Source organism: Linderina pennispora, assembly GCF_002104995.1.
Source record: "Linderina pennispora strain ATCC 12442 chromosome Unknown DL89scaffold_5, whole genome shotgun sequence".
Lineage (NCBI taxonomy): Eukaryota > Fungi > Kickxellomycota > Kickxellomycetes > Kickxellales > Kickxellaceae > Linderina > Linderina pennispora.
The window spans coordinates 771,004-786,695 of NW_024468253.1; the positions used below are offsets into that span (position 1 = coordinate 771,004).

A 15,692-nucleotide genomic window follows, 5' to 3' on the forward strand; every position below is an offset into this window, starting at 1 on the left:
TCGCTGTTGTGCATGGTCGGCTATGTTCTGCAAACAGTCCGCTACTAAATTCATATACATTGTCACTGATAGCACCTATTTGGCAAAACTCGTGTGCTATCTCCTTAATGTATCCATCTAAGATGCCTGTAATCATCACCCTTGCTTTGTCACTCCGAATTGTGTCTGTGGATCCAAATTCACAGAAGTTCAGGAACCGGTGGATCAAACCCCCCAGATCACAATGGCCGTTCATACCACTCCGGGCAATTAACACCGCTATTTAGACGGGCACCCGCCCCTTTACCTTAAAACTCTTCCTTCTTTCGTATAGCACAATCCATACAGTCAATATACATTGCGGAAAGGTGACTAGAGAATAAACGTGTTCCAGACAGTTGCAGAAGGCTATCTATCCAAAGTGTATCGTACCTGAGACACAACATATATCAAACCAATGCTGTTCTGCTGCTGGCTGTGTCCGAACGACTAGACTAAGTTAGTACTAGTAGTCCAAGACTGCTATCGGAACATATACCAACGTCATTTAAATAAATTGACGCATTGATATAAAAGTGCCTAAAAGCATATATTAACTAGTATCCAATTGAGAAACTGAAGGGACTCCCCAGCCTAGCGTAGGTACGTAGCCGCTCATAGCCACCTAGTAGCTCAGAGAGCACTTTCCATGTTGATCTGATCGTGGACCGAGATCTAATATATAGCACACATGCTACAATTCCATCTGTTTTGGTTATCCAATTGGATTAACATGAATAGCAAGAAAGGTGGGAAGAAACTGGGGAGAAAAATCAAGTGGGGCAAAATGAAGGTCAAAAAGGACATAAAACAAACTGTTTAGAGCTTCAGGCGCTCAAGGATCTCCGAGCAGATGTCCTTGTATTTCCACGTAGGGCCTGAGACACGCCGGAACTGCAGTCCATACAACTGCAATAGCGGCACGCGCACCATGAAGATCTGGAAGCACACAGAAATGCCCTTCGCATTCTCTGCAACGGCAACTTCACGGTTCTCGGATACACCAGACTCGGCAATACTATGCGGTCCTGATCCACCGCCTGGCACCGCCATAGGTGCTTCGCTGTCAATCAGACCCGCCTTATCCTCATGGCGGTTGTGCCGACGGCGACGGAAACTCAGCTTCCGATCAATGCCGCCTAAGCGCATGCTCTTGTGTAAGCCCGAGTTCTTTGACGCTGCGTCAGCGTGCATTGGGTATACGGCGTCCTGCAGGTTGGTTGGGCCGACCGAGGTTACCATGCTGCACGTAAAGTAGCCCTTGCCTTCATGGAACCGCAGGTGCATGGTGTTCATTACGTTGATGAGGCCGGCGCGGATTTCAGACGGTGAGCGTGTCGAGGTCGTCGTTGCTGAAAACAGGGCTTTGAGAGAGACAGATTTCAGGTATTCGTCGGCGCGCGGAGCCTTGGATATCCCTTCGACAGCCGCAGCTGCTGCCTGCTGTTCCTCGGCCTTCGATCTCAGGTAGGTCAATAGGAGGCGAGGAATCCCTCCCCTTGTTGCTGACAGGCCTGTTGGCATGAGCAGAGGCTTCAGCAGGCTCAGCAGAGGTAGCACTACCGGCGATGCTGATCGTCTCAGATGTCAGACGGGCACCAATTCCCTCGGTGGAATTTCCAGATACAGGCGTCGTTGGCTCAGGAACTTCCGCAATCTTGTCGGGTAGATCGAACCCAGGAACAACATGTTTCTTCGCAGTGTCCTGTGGATGCGAGTGCGACCGCAGCAAGCCCGATGGCTTCCCTGGCTTCTCAAAGGGATTAGGTGGTGGTTTCTTCGACTTGGACCAACCCCAAACCAACACCCTGTACGATACTGCCACTGCCACTGGTAGGAATCTTCACATCCGGTATTGCTGCTATCGATGGCACCAGTGCTGTTATGCTGTGCGACATTCATAAATGAATGCCGCTGGGTCAGCAGTGGCTGTCCATCCTCCTTTATCTGTTTGCCATTGCGCTGCAGCTTGGCCTTAGGTGCCTGCCCGTTGCCCGCTGCTCGCGGATTTGCCGTCACGTACGATATCGCTAATGACGCGTGCCATGGCGTTGGACGACGACCGGACGCGGCTCTTCTTGGCGTCAAAGGCCGAGTGGCGGGCGTTGCTGGAAGGTCACACGGTAGCTGAGCTCAGGTGTCTGGTCCAGCAGTCCGACGCCTTCTTGCTCGTCCATGCTCTCAATCTCGCGGACGAGCTTTCTCGACGAGCTCAGCCTTTCCGGCCATTATGCCATCGAATCCTTGGCGATCTGGTCCTGCAGCATGGTCGGCCAGTCGATGACTGCGTTATAACCTCGTAGTCGTCGATGTCGGTTCCAGTAAACATCGACGATGCAGCATCGAACTCGTTCGACGACCGGGATGCCTTTGACTGCTCGTCAATAGCGCTGCCTTCACGTGCGCCAATAGCGCTGCCTTCACGATGCGCCAATTGGCTTGCTTATCGGCAGGTGTGTCCTTACTATCTTTGGCATCTGTCGGTGGATCAAGCGAGTCTCCGGTCTCAGCACGCTGTTCTTTGGTCCGCGCTCTTGCCCAACCCAGCCCGCTGGATATTCGGGTGCATCGGACGGTATTAGTGGCTTCGAAGGAGGAGGCACCTGGCTAGGGCTATCCAAATCAAGGCGACCACGGGAGCTGTTGCATGAAGGTACAAGATCCGTAGATTGCCAAGCCTCAGAGGGCTCTGACGCTGGCTTCTCACCACCAATCAGTGGTTTGGTAAGATATTGGCGCCTTGAGCTGGCTGTGTCAGGCGACTCGTCCTTTGGCTGCAACCTCGCTACCATCCTTGCTGCCTGTGCCGTTGGTAGCCATGTCAGTGCCTGCATTTGTCTGGTGGTCACCTGTGTCGCGCAGATCCTCATCGTCCTCCTCAATGCAATGCAGCGCCTGGTACTTGTGCACCGGCTGGGCAGCCAGTGTCGCGGGCTTTGCAACAGTGGAGGCTACTGATGCCGGCGCCTCTTGGGTGGATGCTGCTGTTTGGGCTGCAAGCAGCTTGTCGCTTTCCTCTGCCTTGGCCTCGTGGGCAATCTTGACAAACTCAACATCTTCGCGGTCGTCGTTGGTCGACAACCTCGCGTTGGATCCAGGTGGCGTGTCAAAAGGCTTCTGCTCATTCCGCCCGCCTTTGACCAAGGTGCTGAACCGCTTGAACAGGCTTGCACGCTTCTTTTTCGTGTCTGGCCGAGCAGACATTGCAGTGGCAGCATTGGCGCTACTGTTGGTCGCAGTCAGGGCCAACGAGCCACGGTGTGGGGGCGTATGCGACGACAGTGCCTCAATGGCTGCTGTTGTCGGGTCCTCGGTATTCACAGGCTCCTCAGGAACGCTCGGCATCGCTGTGTGTCTGCCAGTGTCGGCGCTCATCCGGTGCAGGCCGCTCTCCTTTCCACGCGACTCAGCCAGCGAAGCAACAATATCGAGTCCTGCAGTTCTGGGGGTTCCTGCTTCCGGTTGCGTCCCTTCCTACCCCATAGCTCTCACTGCTAGTCATGGTCGAGGTCCTGCTACGCAGCTCGTGCTTGTGGTCCGACGGGCGCCTTGGTAGAGGCTGAGACTGCTGCTGTTGCAGGTAGTGGCGCTTCTCTGGGACTGCTGCCGGGCCATCAGGGTCCTGCCAACTGCGGAACCGCCTGTGCGTCGATCTCAGTAGCAGGCTTTGAGGCGTGTGCTTCCGCTTGCCTAACTGCTGCATTGAACTGCGCCTGTGCCCGGGATTCGCGGTCTCGACGCTCCTTGACCAAAAAGTAAATACTGAGCAGGGGGTCGGTAGCCAGCAAGTCGTGGTATTCGTGCTGAATCGAGGCGCAGTCAGTGTCGGGCGGCGCTAGCTTCCCGTCTCTCCAGATAGCGACCATTCCAGATGCTGAGTCAATGTACATCTGCGGTGCGTGGGCTGATGACGGCTTGCCATACTTTTTTTGGCCCGCTGTGTTGTCCTGCGAGGCTGACGAGCGCAAGTCGCCAAAAGCTCTGCCAGACAGCACGCGGAATTGGGCTGCACCCTGGCTCTTCTCTCCTGCTTGCCCACCAGGCGCGTGCGGGTCCGGTGAATATTGCTTGCTGCTGGTGCGGCCAATGTTGGTTGTAATAAACGTGCTGCTGCGCTTCCAGAAGCTTGTCTTCTTTTTGACTGCGTCGCTGTTCTGCAGGTCACTGTTCTGCTGGTTTGCGCAGCCAGGCGCTGGCTGATTGTCGAATTGGCAGGCGCAGTTTGGCTCTGCCTGGATAGCAGCTGCCTGGGGGCCAGAGACAGCTGGGGTACCGGCTGATCCCAGCCGTGCGGCAGCGGCATTGGTGTCATTGGGGTTGGTCAGCGTGGTACCGGAGGCTGACTCCGCCGCTGGTCAGGCTCTGCTGACAGTGCGTTGGCCAGTGGCACATGCGATGAGCCATCAGCGAGTCCCTTGACCCCGACATTTCCCAGCTGGATCGGCTGCGACGTCAACCGGCGCTCTGCATGGCCTGTGCACGTGAAATGTCCTCCTGCACCTGTCCCCGAACAACATCAATCTGCGGGCTCAGCTTGTCCTTCAGCCAGCACCGGTACCAATCTTCGGTCAGAATTGCCTCCAGACCTAGGCGGATCTCCTCTTCGGTGCCAAACCCAAAGCCGATGTACTGCGACATTTCGCGAACCACAGTGCGGTCGATCTGGTCGGGCGAGACCAGCGGCGTGCGCTCAGGCAAAAAGCTGGTGGGGATGCCAAGGTCGCCATAGCCCTTGCATGTCCATGGGTGCCGGATTACCTCGCCCATCGTGGCTCGCCGCAGCGGGTTGACTACCAGGAGCCGCGACAAAAGGTGCTTGCACTCGCTGCTGAGCCAGCTCGGGTACTCGACATGGCCGCGCTTGATTTTGGCATGGAGTGCGGGCATCGACTGGTCGTCGAATGGCACCTTGCCACATACGAGTACGTACAGCTACTACACCAAACGACCACAGATCAACTTCTGGACCAGTGTACGGTTGGGCGTTGAGCAGCTCGGGCGCAGCAAAGTACAGGGATCCGCAAAATGTCGACAAGTGTGAGCGCGGCGAGTACAGGTTCGACAGACCAAAGTCGATTAGCTTGATGTTGCCGTTGGCCGAAATCAGGATGTTCTCAATCTTCAGATCACGGTGCACAATCGAGTTGCGGTGGCAATAGTCGATGGCCGATGCAATCTGCCGGGCAAACTTGCGCGCATGCTTCTCCTTCAGGCGGCCGTGGCTGATGATGTAGTCCAGCATCTGGCCCCCAGAGACCAGCTCCTGGAAGATGTAGTAGTGGTTTGGGTGCACTATCACGTCGTGCAGCACACAGATATTCGGGTGGTGCAGCAGCCGATTGATTGCTACCTCGCGCACAATACGAATGTCCTTGTTCTCACGCCGCTCGCGGTCCTTGGTGGTGAACCGCTCGCGCGGCTGCAGAAGCCGCAGCTTGCGTGGGACGCGGGCTGGGTACCCAGACTGCTCAGCCAAATCGGGCCGGCTCTCGAGGGCTAGAGGAATAAGCCACGACCGCCAGGGCTCAATGGCCGGGTCAACGGGTCCCGGTGGTACCTGTACTGATGCTGCAACTGCTTTCTCGGAGGTGTCTGCTGCTGTGGTGTCGAATCCAGAAGGAAAGTAGATAGGAACGTCTGGCTGTTGGCGCGGGATGATCTTTGCGGCCACCTACAACGGTCATGGATGATGGAGGTATCAGCTATATGCAACACGAGTGGTGGCAATCTCTTGGCATGCTAGCACAGTAGATACATACCCGCTTATTGGTGCGAATGTCGAGCGCAACCTTGACCTTGCCCATACTGCCTGCGCCAATGGTCTTTGCCAGCTGGTACGGGCCCACCATGCGCCTGCTGCTGCCGCTGCTTCGATGCACAGGCTGTGGCGCCGCGGGTGCAGCCGGGTACTCATTGGCATAGTGCACTTCTCGATGTGGCACAATGCCCGCTGCTGCCGCTGCTGCAACCTTGGCCGCTGCTGCCTGCTGCCCGTTGGCGTTGAACACCCGCTCGTCAGGCGTGCCGCTAGCTCGCTGCTGCAAGTACGACTGCTGCCGGTCATACGCTGTGCCTGTGCGCACGCCGCTGCCGGTTGAATTTACCCGCGCCAGGTGTCCTGCGCCTGGGTGCGGGCCCATGCTGCCCATCCCGCCTGCGTCGCGAGGGCCCACCGTCATGCTCAGTGGCCGCACGCTTGATCGATACTTTGCCGTGTCGACCATTGCCGGTGGAGCGCTGCCTCCAGCAGGCGGTGCTGCTGCTGTGCTTGTAGGCGTGCTTGTCGCCGTCGTGTTACGCCGGAGCGGCTGCTGTGGCTGCTGTCTAGGCAAATGCTCCCGATGCTGGGTAGGGAATTCGCCTGCTGAAATAGCAGTGTCTGCCATTGGCTGCTTTCGTGTGCGAGGAATTAATATTAAATAAAGAGTGAGAGAAAGAGAAGAAGGAGGACGCTTGACCGAAATGGAGAAAGTAGAAAAGTAAGAAAAAGAGGCCAGGTGTTTTTGTTGTTGCTCCGGCTCGAGACTGAGACCCTCCCCCTTTTTGAAGGTTGGAAGCTTGTTTGTTGGAGGCAATAAAAACACAGTGCTGGGCCGGGATATAAATAGAAGGAAAAGTGTAAATAATACACTGAAAATTTAGAGTATGCAGCGAACAAGCAGCGGACGGCACGTATACCTGGTGGTGGTGTCGTGGTATAGATTAATTGGCACCACCAGATGTGGGAAGCTGATGCTGTCGCACTTGTTGGTTTGCACCCACCCGGGTGTGCGAGCAGCAGTACCAGCGTGCTTCGATTTGCAGCACGTGAAAATTAGAAGATCAGCACCCGATTATTCTGTTAGGGCCTCGCCTGCTCCATGCGGCAACTGCTTTTTAGACCGCCATTCTTTTCAAACTCAGGACCGCCGAGTTACTGCAAGGGCTCCTTCTTTGCATCTCATCTCGCAAAATTACACTCGCTATTTTCCGGGAATCTTTTTAAAAAATGGCACGCGACTTGCGCAGCACGGTGCTGCTATTCATTGCCGTCATAGGACTGCTGTTTGTGTGGAGAGACTTGCGCAACGACTTTAACCACGCCGGCGACCTTCGCAAGGCCGAGCTGGCGCGGCGCACCGAGGCTGTCACTACGACACAGACGCAGACCGAGGTCCAGACACAGGTTGAGCAGGTGACAGAGACCATGCAGGTGAAGCAAATCGAGGCGACCACAGAGCGCACCAGCGCAGCGTTCGTCATCCTGACACGTAACAAGGATCTGAAGGACCTGCGTGAGACTTTGGTTCAGCTCGAGGACCGGTTCAACCGCAAGTACCACTACCCGTACGTATTCCTGAACAACGAGCCGTTCAGCGATGAGTTCAAGGAGAAGATCAGCAAGGTTGTCACTGGTGTGGCCGAGTTTGGGCTGATCCCGAAGGAGCACTGGTCGTATCCCGAGTGGATCAACCAGACGAAGGCTGCTGAGGTGCGCAAGGACATGGCCGAGCGCAAGGTCATCTATGGCGGCCATGAGAGCTACCGCCACATGTGCCGGTACGAGTCTGGGTTCTTCTTCCGCCACCCGCTGATGGACAAGTACAAGTGGTACTGGCGTGTGGAGCCCGGGGTCAAGTTTGGATGCGAGATCGATTACGATCCGTTCCTGTTCATGGAGAAGAACAACAAAAAGTACGGCTTTACGATTTCGATCAAGGAGGTTGTCGAAACGATCCCGACGCTGTGGAAGACCACCATGGACTACATGAACAAGCGCAAGGATCTGATCCCAGAGTCCAATCTAATGGAGTTTGTTACCGATGAGGACGGCGGCTACAACCGCTGCCACTTCTGGTCCAACTTTGAGATTGCCAGTCTCGAATTTTTGCGGTCCAAAGAGTACCTGTCGTACTTTGACTACCTGGACAAGGAGGGCGGGTTCTTCTACGAGCGCTGGGGCGATGCGCCAGTGCATTCGCTCGCGGTGGCGATGTTCCTGAACAAGAACCAGGTGCATTGGTTCGAGGACATTGGGTACTACCACGGTCCGCTGTGGAACTGTCCCAAGGGCAAGGCCAACGACAAGTGCTGGTGTCCCGAGGAGGAGTCGATTGAGACCAAGAGCCCGCACTGGTCGTGCACGCTGAAGTTCAAGGATCTCCCTGACCCCAAGTAGATTTGAGTAGATCCATTGATACCAACACGATAGTGACTCTGGCAAGATGTGAACCTGATGGGCCTGCTGTTCCTGCCGAGTGACATCGATAAGGAGCTCAGTCCTGCTGCAGCGGGTGGGGATTTTACAGCCAATCGGACGTGCTGGCCATGAGCGGCGGATGTCCTTTGCTTCGCAGATTCGTGCATCTGGGCAGGCCGAGTACGACCACGATGCCATCATTGCCCGAGAGCGCAACAGCGATAGTCATTTTTCCCACCAACGAGCACATCCTATTTGGCGCATGGCCACCGAGCGGCAGCAACTGCAGCAGTGGAAGGACAAAGGAGCGAAGAATGGGCAGCGCCGCCGCTGCTGACTATGGTTCATGTGACATGGGTGGAGCGCCAGCAGCGGTAGTGCATATCAACACATTACCCACACGCCAATCTCAACATGTCGGTGATTATCAGCCAGTCGATTCCCAGCTGCATCGACGGCGTTCAGCGACTTTTTTATTTTTTGTGCGCGCGGCATTTGCCATGACAATTTTTTTTTTTGGCGCACATGGCCATTGCAGCTGCACATGTCTTTTTCACCGCAGTGACATGGGCTGCCTTTATTTCGGTGCTCGATTGCCAGCGCTTATTTTCGCTGTATCCCGACCACTTTCAACGCATGCGTCTGCAGAGTAGTGTGAAGGATAGACAATAAATTCGGCGCGCACCGGTAGTGGTCGTAGGCCCAGAGGCTAATATCCGGCAGCCTAGATAGGACCCGCAAAACCCGAGAGCCGGTTTTGGAGTGCGGATTGACCCTCCAGACTCGGCGACACAGCGGGAAGCGGATTGTCCTCTGCTGCTTTTTCTCTTCGCTTAAAGTACACAGGCCATTTTTGGACAAACTTGTCGAAATCCTCCGACAGGCCAATAAGGCGGGGCTGTGGAAGGGGATGCACGGCTTGCATTAGAAAAATTAGACCTGAATCTGTTCCATAGAATCTTTCCGCTGCGCTACAGGACGGTAGTGTCAGGTAGTGCGGCGTTCACAGACAATCACTAGCTGGGAACATCCTATCGTCGAAGGAATTCACGTGCGAAGCTTGTGGCGAGATAGCGACAGCGAGGTGCAATTGAGAAAGCTCACAGGGCACGATGTGTGAATGCAGCCGCCAGCTGCACGCGGTGACGGAATTGGCGCTAGGAATAGCCACCCTTGTCCAGCCGGTGGTGGTTGATGCGCATTCGGTGGATGCATAGAGCCCGAACAGCCGCCTGGTATGCAACGGGATGCATTTCTGGCCAGGTATATAAATTCTCCGACGGAGCGACACGGAGTCAGGATGAACGCCAAGCAAGACTCCAGCACCACCTCTCCATTCCTCCGTTCTGTTCGCCCTTCTGCAGCGGATTATTCTACCCTTTCAGGCGCCATTTTTATTTATCCAGCAAAGAAGCAGTCACAGAAACCACCTTCGCAGCCTCCTCCACCTGCAAGAAATCTATTAATTCCCCACACCATCTCTGCGCCGCCAGGATCCGTGCTAACATCCGCCATGTCACCCGCCAACAGCAAGAAGCAGGACCTGCCGCGCCGGCCTTCGTACGAGCTGGAGCCACTGCAAGGTGAGTCACAGTGACAGCAGGATATTTTACTGACTGATCATCATCACGACCACTGAAGTCACCCGTGAATTTTGTGCTGGACATCTCTTTTGGCGCACTGGATTGCCGCCCTCCCCTGCCAGTGAATCTCAGAGCCCGTAGCAGCATATTTCTCCGTTGTTATCTACCGGCGCATCCGCCCAAGGAACAGAGCGCGCCTCTGAGCAGTTTCTCTGAGCAACGTGTGATTTGAGAGCCTTGCTCCTTTTTGGCTCTGTGCTACATGCTGCTGCCCCGCCTCCTTTCGGCATATTGCCATGGTTTGCAAAAGAGATAGCGGCAAGTTTGGGAAGCCATGACGCCGAGGAGTGGGACAAGGGGCGTGTTTTTTTTTTCGCAGCCCGTTAGCTCCAGGCGGAGGTGTTGCATCTTCCATCAGCTGGCGATGACGCTATAAAAGCGCGGAGCAGCGCACCCAGGGCCCAGTTTCACGACATTGACATTTGATTCTAGCCCCTCTCCTTCCAAAACCTCTTGCTCAGCCCACCGTATCTTTTTCTCACACACACCTTTATTTGCACCAGGCCCCCGAGTCAGCTTATCCATTCCAAAAACGTACTGTTCCCACACCTGTGCTATCATCGCCCACCACCACCTCTTCTCTGAAGCCGCCATCTGCTTACCCAGCTAAACCCACTCGCCAATCCCTTTCTCTGCCATCCAATTGTAGCTACTATGCCTGAGCTTGGTCTGCCCAGCGATGCCATTGCATCGATCTCAGCCTCGACCCGCCCGTCGCACCAGCCGGGCCATGAGTCGCCGGACATGAACTTCGACTACCTGAAGTACAGCTTCAAGTCGCTCTCGCGGCAGCACTCGCGCGAGGACCTGACCAAGACCGGACAGGACAACGCCGAGAGCCTCGAGCGGCGGTATCACATGCCCAACGAGGAGGGTCTGCTGCATCTCAAGAACACCTCCCCCGTTGTTTCCAAGCGGTTCCACAAGGTGCTTATTGCCAACCGCGGAGAAATCGCCATGCGTGTTATGCGTACTGCGCACGAGCTCGGCCTCAAGACGGTCGCAATCTACGCGTACGAGGACCGCCTCAACATGCATCGGTACAAGGCCGACGAGTCGTACCAGATTGCGCCTGAGGGCAAGTACACGCCTGTCGGCGCATATCTGGCGCAGGACGAGATTGTTGCGATCGCCAAGGAGCGCAACTGCGACGCCGTGCACCCTGGCTACGGATTCCTGTCCGAGAACGCCGAGTTTGCGCGCAAGGTCGAGGCAGCCGGCATGCGGTGGGTTGGTCCGCGTCCCGAGACCATCGATGACCTCGGCGACAAGGTCAAGGCGCGTAATGTGGCTAATGCCTGCGGCGTGCCGGTCGTTCCGGGTACCGACGGTCCGATCGAGGAGATCGAGGAGGCCACCGAGTTCTGCAACAAGTACGGCTTCCCAGTCATCATCAAGGCTGCTATGGGCGGCGGTGGTCGCGGTATGCGTGTTGTGCGCAAGGCCGAGGAGCTGGCCGAGAGCTTTGAGCGTGCGCGTTCGGAGGCCCTGTCGGCGTTTGGCGACGGCACCGTGTTCATTGAGCGGTTCCTCGACCGGCCCAAGCACATTGAGGTGCAGCTGCTCGGAGACGGCAAGGACAACGTGATCCACCTGTACGAGCGCGACTGCTCCGTGCAGCGGCGGCACCAGAAGGTGGTGGAGATTGCCCCTGCCCCTACGCTGGATGAGTCTGTGCGTGACGCCATCCTGGCCGATGCCGTCAAGATTGCCAAGCACGTCAACTACCGCAACGCCGGTACGGCCGAGTTCCTGGTGGACAGCCGCGGACACTACTTCATTGAGATCAACCCGCGCATCCAGGTCGAGCACACTGTGACTGAAGAGGTCACTGGTCTTGACCTGATCTCGCTGCAGCTGCACATTGCGGCTGGCTGGTCGCTGAACGAGCTGCACCTGTCCCAGGACCGCGTCAGTGTGCGTGGGTTCGCTATCCAGTGCCGTGTTACCACCGAGGACCCGGCGCAGGGATTCCAGCCCGACACTGGCAAGATCGAGGTGTACCGCTCGCCTGGAGGCAACGGTGTTCGTCTCGACGGAGGCTCGGGTTTCATGGGCTCGATCATCACTCCCCACTACGACTCGCTGCTGGTCAAGCTGACGTGCTCGGGAGCCACGTTCGAGAAGGCGCGCCGCCGCATGCTCGCTTCGCTGGTCGAGTTCCGCATCCGCGGAGTCAAGACCAACATGTGGTTCCTGCAGCATCTGCTGACCAACGATGTGTTCATGAAGGGTGACTGCTGGACCACCTACATCGACGACACGCCGTCGCTGTTTGCCGTGACCAAGTTCCGCAACCGCGCAACCAAGCTGCTCAACTACCTTGGAGACGTTGTGGCCAACGGCTGCCGCATCCAGGGCCTTGTGCAGAAGCCCCAGCCGGGCCTGCAGGAGCCGGTGATCCCCACGCTGTACGACGCGCAGGGCAACGTCATTGATGTGACGCAGGAGCCGCCCAAGGGCTGGCGCGACGTGCTGCTGGAGCAGGGCCCCGCGGCGTTTGCGCAGGCTGTGCGCCAGCACAAGGGCGTCCTGATCATGGACACCACCTGGCGTGACGCGCACCAGTCGCTGCTGGCGACCCGTCTGCGCACACACGATATGGAGCGCATTGCCAAGACCACCTCGCACGCGCTGTCCAACGCTTTTGCGCTCGAGATGTGGGGCGGTGCCACCTTCGACGTGGCGATGCGGTTCCTGCACGAGGACCCCTGGGACCGCCTGGACCGCCTGCGCAAGCTTGTGCCCAACATCCCGTTCCAGATGCTGCTGCGCGGCGCCAATGCCGTCGGCTACACGTCGTACCCGGACAACGTCGTGTACGAGTTCTGCAAGCAGGCGCGCAACCATGGTGTCGATGTGTTCCGTGTCTTCGACTCGCTCAACTACGTCGAGAACCTGAGGCTCGGCATTGAGGCCGTGCGCCAGGCCAATGGTGTCATCGAGGCTACAGTCTGCTACACTGGCGACGTGACCAACCCGGCCAAGCACCCCAAGTACACGCTCGAGTACTACCTCGACCTCGTCGACGAGCTGGTGGCCCTGGACATCCACGTCCTTGGCATCAAGGACATGGCTGGCCTGCTCAAGCCGCGTGCTGCCACCATGCTGATCGGCGCCATCCGTGCGCGTCACCCGAACCTCCCGATCCACGTGCACATGCACGATACGGCTGGAGCCGGTGTGGCCGCGCTGATGGCCGCTGCCGAGGCTGGCGCCGATATTGTCGATCTCGCCGTCGACAGCATGTCGGGCACCACCTCGCAGCCATGCATGGGCGCCTTCGTGTCGGCGCTCGAGGAGACCGAGAGCGACACCGGCGTGTCGTTTGAGGCTGTGCAGGCGCTGAACTCGTACTGGGAGCAGACCCGCCTGCTGTACTCGTGCTTCGACCCTGGAGTCAAGGCGTCAGACACCTCGGTGTACCTGCACGAGATGCCTGGCGGCCAGTACACCAACCTGCTGTTCCAGGCCCAGTCGCTGGGCCTGGGCACGCGCTGGGGTGAGGTCAAGCTGGCGTATGCCGAGGCCAACCGCATCTGCGGTGACCTGGTCAAGGTCACGCCCAGCAGCAAGGTCGTCGGCGACTTTGCGCAGTTCATGGTGTCTAACCATCTGACCGGCGACGAGGTTGCTGAGCGCGCTGCCACGCTGTCATTCCCCAAGTCGGTGGTCGAGTTCTTCCAGGGCTACCTGGGCCAGCCCGTGGGCGGCTTCCCCGAGGAGCTGCGTGCTGCCATTATCCGCGACGCGCCGAGAATCGACACCCGTCCTGGCGCCACCATGGAGCCGCTGGACTTTGACCAGCTGCGCCGCGACCTTGAGGACAAGTGGGGCCCTGGCTCCATCCGCGACGTCGACCTTGTCTCGGCTGCCCTGTATCCGGCTGTCTTTGACGAGTTCCAGTCGCAGCGCCAAAAGTTCGGCGACCTGTCGCTGATCCCCACGCCGCTGTTCCTGACACCCCTCGAGACCAACCAGGAGATCCAGGTCCAGCTCGAGGTCGGCAAGACCCTCATCATCCGCTACATTGCCCTTGGCCCGCTGCAGACCGCCACTGCCAAGCGCGACGTGTACTTTGAGATCAACGGCGAGCCGCGCATCGTCACTGTCGACGACCTGTCGGTTCAGCCCGAGGTCAAGGCCCGCGTCCGCGCCGACCCCAAGCAGAAGAACCAGCTCGGCGCCCCCATGAGCGGCGCTGTCGTCGAGATCAAGGTCGCTGTTGGCGACAAGGTCAAGGCCGGCCAGCCCGTGTGTGTGCTCAGCGCCATGAAGATGGAGACTGTTGTCGGTGCCCCGGCAGACGGTGTCATCGAGAACCTCGACATTGCCATCAACGACGCCCTGAGCGCTGGCGATCTGATCTGCTCTGTCAAGACCGACTAGCTTTTTTGCTTTTAGCTTCCTCACCTCGCTAGCAACTACTATTTATTAACCTTCCCTCAGAGCTCATCGTGTGTCTGCCGTGCCTGGCGCTGGCCGTCCTTCTTGGGCTCCCACTTGGCCTTCGACTCGTGACCAAAGAGCCGCCGCACCTCGTCCTTGCTGGCCGCATCCAGCTCCTTCGGGAACTGGATCCAGTATGTGACAAACAGGTCGCCGAATTTGCTTGCGCCTGCCCCGCGCCTCGGCATTCCCTTGCCGGCTAGCCGCTGCACGTATCCAGGCGGCGTCACCGCTTTCCTGGCGATTTCGACCTTGGACTTGTTGTCCACATGCAGCAGCGTGCGGTCGAACCCTACCAGCGCGTCCGCCAGTGTGATCGTCTCCTCTGCATACAAGTCGTCGCCGCGCCGCTCGTACACCTTGTGCGGCTCCTGCTGCAGATGGAACACGACCGATCCCGGTTCATGGTCTGGATGCTGGTCTGCCTCCTCCTCGAACGCCACGAGCTCGCCGTCAGCCATGCCTGGCTCCACGCGAATCGTCAGCTGGTCGCTGGCGCGCGTCACCCTGGTCCCCTTGCAGTGCGGGCACTCCTTGGTCACCTTCCTCCCCTTGCCGTGGCATTCATCGCACGTCGTCTGCATCTGCTGCACAATCCCAGGACCCAGCATCTGCTTAATAATCCGCACGCCGCTGCCGCCGCATGTGCTGCACGTGTCGATATCGTCCGGCGACGCCGCTCCTGACCCGTCGCAGTGAGGGCAGATTGCCTGCTTTGAAATATCCACGTCGATTTCCGCCCCCGCATACAGCTCCAGCAGCGTCACCGGCACATGGATGTGCACGTCCGGCCCGCGCGGCTTCGCCCTGCCGCCCCCGCCGCGTCGGTCGAATTTGACATGGCCGCCAAAGAACTGCGCGAAAATATCAAACGGGTCGTGGAACCCGCCATTGCCCGCCCCCTGGTTCTTCAGTCCCTCCTCGCCGTACCGGTTGTAGATTTCGCGCTTCTCCGAGTCGCTCAGTACCTCGTATGCTTGCGCCAGCTCGATGAACCGCTCGTGCGCCGCCTCGTCGCCCGGGTTCTTGTCCGGATGGTGCTTCCGCGACAGTGTCTTGTACTGCCGCTTGATTTCGGACTGGGACGCGTCGCGCGATACGCCCAGGATTTTGTAGTAGTCCTTGCCCGCCATCGCCAGTGTCGCGAAGAGCAATGTGCTAAGGTAGAGAACCGCCAAGAGCATGCTCGCCAGGCTGCGGGTGCCGCTACAGCTTGCGGATCGCTGCATGTTGTAGAAAAGGGTGTGTTTAATGGTGATTGAATACAGGGGTGTCTAGAGGAAAGAGAAGCAGAGGAAGGCGGCTTCTGCTGCTTATTTTTTGTTTCTGGCTGCAGGACCCACGTCTCCGGCTATGCAAAAAGCCCGATGACGCCTGATGCTGGAGGTTACGCTTGGAATAGC

General features: G+C 57.8%; 12 protein-coding genes across 12 annotated transcripts; 6 read left to right on the forward strand and 6 right to left on the reverse strand.

Moving 5' to 3' along the window:
- Positions 1-568: 568 nt before the first annotated feature.
- DL89DRAFT_139821 (kinase associated domain 1-containing protein) lies at positions 569-1,732 on the reverse strand. Its single transcript, XM_040883420.1, has one exon. The coding sequence runs from the start codon at positions 1,540-1,542 to the stop codon at positions 838-840; it is 705 nt and encodes a 234-aa protein (XP_040744333.1). The 5' UTR covers positions 1,543-1,732; the 3' UTR covers positions 569-837.
- On the forward strand, positions 1,714-2,238 carry DL89DRAFT_139818 (uncharacterized protein). Its single transcript, XM_040883419.1, has one exon. It carries the CDS (start codon positions 1,886-1,888, stop codon positions 2,147-2,149), a length of 264 nt encoding a protein of 87 aa, XP_040744334.1. The 5' UTR covers positions 1,714-1,885; the 3' UTR covers positions 2,150-2,238.
- Positions 2,239-2,718, forward strand: DL89DRAFT_139808 (uncharacterized protein). The gene has a single exon (XM_040883416.1). It carries the CDS (start codon positions 2,328-2,330, stop codon positions 2,598-2,600), a length of 273 nt encoding a protein of 90 aa, XP_040744335.1. The 5' UTR covers positions 2,239-2,327; the 3' UTR covers positions 2,601-2,718.
- Positions 2,580-3,714, forward strand: DL89DRAFT_139823 (uncharacterized protein). Its single transcript, XM_040883421.1, has one exon. The coding sequence runs from the start codon at positions 2,837-2,839 to the stop codon at positions 3,572-3,574; it is 738 nt and encodes a 245-aa protein (XP_040744336.1). The 5' UTR covers positions 2,580-2,836; the 3' UTR covers positions 3,575-3,714.
- DL89DRAFT_139815 (uncharacterized protein) lies at positions 3,714-4,519 on the reverse strand. The gene has a single exon (XM_040883418.1). It carries the CDS (start codon positions 4,328-4,330, stop codon positions 3,854-3,856), a length of 477 nt encoding a protein of 158 aa, XP_040744337.1. The 5' UTR covers positions 4,331-4,519; the 3' UTR covers positions 3,714-3,853.
- Positions 4,520-6,669, reverse strand: DL89DRAFT_139814 (Pkinase-domain-containing protein). Its single transcript, XM_040883417.1, has 2 exons — positions 5,778-6,669; positions 4,520-5,689 (listed from the first exon to the last, which is right to left on the reverse strand). Exons 1-2 carry the CDS (start codon positions 6,402-6,404, stop codon positions 4,709-4,711), a joined length of 1,608 nt encoding a protein of 535 aa, XP_040744338.1. The 5' UTR covers positions 6,405-6,669; the 3' UTR covers positions 4,520-4,708.
- A 535-nt stretch (positions 6,670-7,204) lies between these two features.
- On the forward strand, positions 7,205-8,176 carry DL89DRAFT_222585 (putative mannosyltransferase; the record flags this gene model as incomplete). Its single annotated transcript, XM_040884590.1, has 1 exon — positions 7,205-8,176. The coding sequence occupies one exon, from the start codon at positions 7,205-7,207 to the stop codon at positions 8,174-8,176; it is 972 nt and encodes a 323-aa protein (XP_040744339.1).
- Positions 8,177-8,257: 81 nt separating this feature from the next.
- On the forward strand, positions 8,258-8,886 carry DL89DRAFT_139847 (uncharacterized protein). The gene has a single exon (XM_040883423.1). The coding sequence runs from the start codon at positions 8,326-8,328 to the stop codon at positions 8,848-8,850; it is 525 nt and encodes a 174-aa protein (XP_040744340.1). The 5' UTR covers positions 8,258-8,325; the 3' UTR covers positions 8,851-8,886.
- DL89DRAFT_266900 (uncharacterized protein) lies at positions 8,831-9,134 on the reverse strand. Its single transcript, XM_040887291.1, has one exon. The coding sequence runs from the start codon at positions 9,120-9,122 to the stop codon at positions 8,922-8,924; it is 201 nt and encodes a 66-aa protein (XP_040744341.1). The 5' UTR covers positions 9,123-9,134; the 3' UTR covers positions 8,831-8,921.
- Positions 9,135-9,863: 729 nt separating this feature from the next.
- Positions 9,864-10,365, reverse strand: DL89DRAFT_139912 (uncharacterized protein). Its single transcript, XM_040883426.1, has one exon. The coding sequence runs from the start codon at positions 10,193-10,195 to the stop codon at positions 9,944-9,946; it is 252 nt and encodes an 83-aa protein (XP_040744342.1). The 5' UTR covers positions 10,196-10,365; the 3' UTR covers positions 9,864-9,943.
- A 333-nt stretch (positions 10,366-10,698) lies between these two features.
- Positions 10,699-14,229, forward strand: DL89DRAFT_222656 (putative pyruvate carboxylase 1; the record flags this gene model as incomplete). Its single annotated transcript, XM_040884593.1, has 1 exon — positions 10,699-14,229. One exon carries the CDS (start codon positions 10,699-10,701, stop codon positions 14,227-14,229), a length of 3,531 nt encoding a protein of 1,176 aa, XP_040744343.1.
- DL89DRAFT_266902 (DnaJ-domain-containing protein) lies at positions 14,088-15,587 on the reverse strand. The gene has a single exon (XM_040887292.1). It carries the CDS (start codon positions 15,516-15,518, stop codon positions 14,286-14,288), a length of 1,233 nt encoding a protein of 410 aa, XP_040744344.1. The 5' UTR covers positions 15,519-15,587; the 3' UTR covers positions 14,088-14,285.
- Between the last annotated feature and the right edge of the window lie 105 nt (positions 15,588-15,692).

Bases quoted from the DNA above. Each gene is read 5' to 3' on its own strand.
- DL89DRAFT_266902 (XM_040887292.1), bottom strand. From the start codon at position 15,518: ATGCAGCGATCCGCAAGCTGTAGCGGCACCCGCAGCCTGGCGAGCATG.
- DL89DRAFT_139808 (XM_040883416.1), top strand. From the start codon at position 2,328: ATGTCGGTTCCAGTAAACATCGACGATGCAGCATCGAACTCGTTCGAC.
- DL89DRAFT_139912 (XM_040883426.1), bottom strand. From the start codon at position 10,195: ATGGAAGATGCAACACCTCCGCCTGGAGCTAACGGGCTGCGAAAAAAA.
- DL89DRAFT_139815 (XM_040883418.1), bottom strand. From the start codon at position 4,330: ATGACACCAATGCCGCTGCCGCACGGCTGGGATCAGCCGGTACCCCAG.
- DL89DRAFT_139847 (XM_040883423.1), top strand. From the start codon at position 8,326: ATGAGCGGCGGATGTCCTTTGCTTCGCAGATTCGTGCATCTGGGCAGG.
- DL89DRAFT_139814 (XM_040883417.1), bottom strand. From the start codon at position 6,404: ATGGCAGACACTGCTATTTCAGCAGGCGAATTCCCTACCCAGCATCGG. The intron at 5,690-5,777 runs GTATGTATCTAC...TGACCGTTGTAG, and splicing joins ACATTCGCACCAATAAGCGG to GTGGCCGCAAAGATCATCCC.
- DL89DRAFT_139821 (XM_040883420.1), bottom strand. From the start codon at position 1,542: ATGCCAACAGGCCTGTCAGCAACAAGGGGAGGGATTCCTCGCCTCCTA.
- DL89DRAFT_266900 (XM_040887291.1), bottom strand. From the start codon at position 9,122: ATGCAAGCCGTGCATCCCCTTCCACAGCCCCGCCTTATTGGCCTGTCG.
- DL89DRAFT_139818 (XM_040883419.1), top strand. From the start codon at position 1,886: ATGGCACCAGTGCTGTTATGCTGTGCGACATTCATAAATGAATGCCGC.
- DL89DRAFT_139823 (XM_040883421.1), top strand. From the start codon at position 2,837: ATGTCAGTGCCTGCATTTGTCTGGTGGTCACCTGTGTCGCGCAGATCC.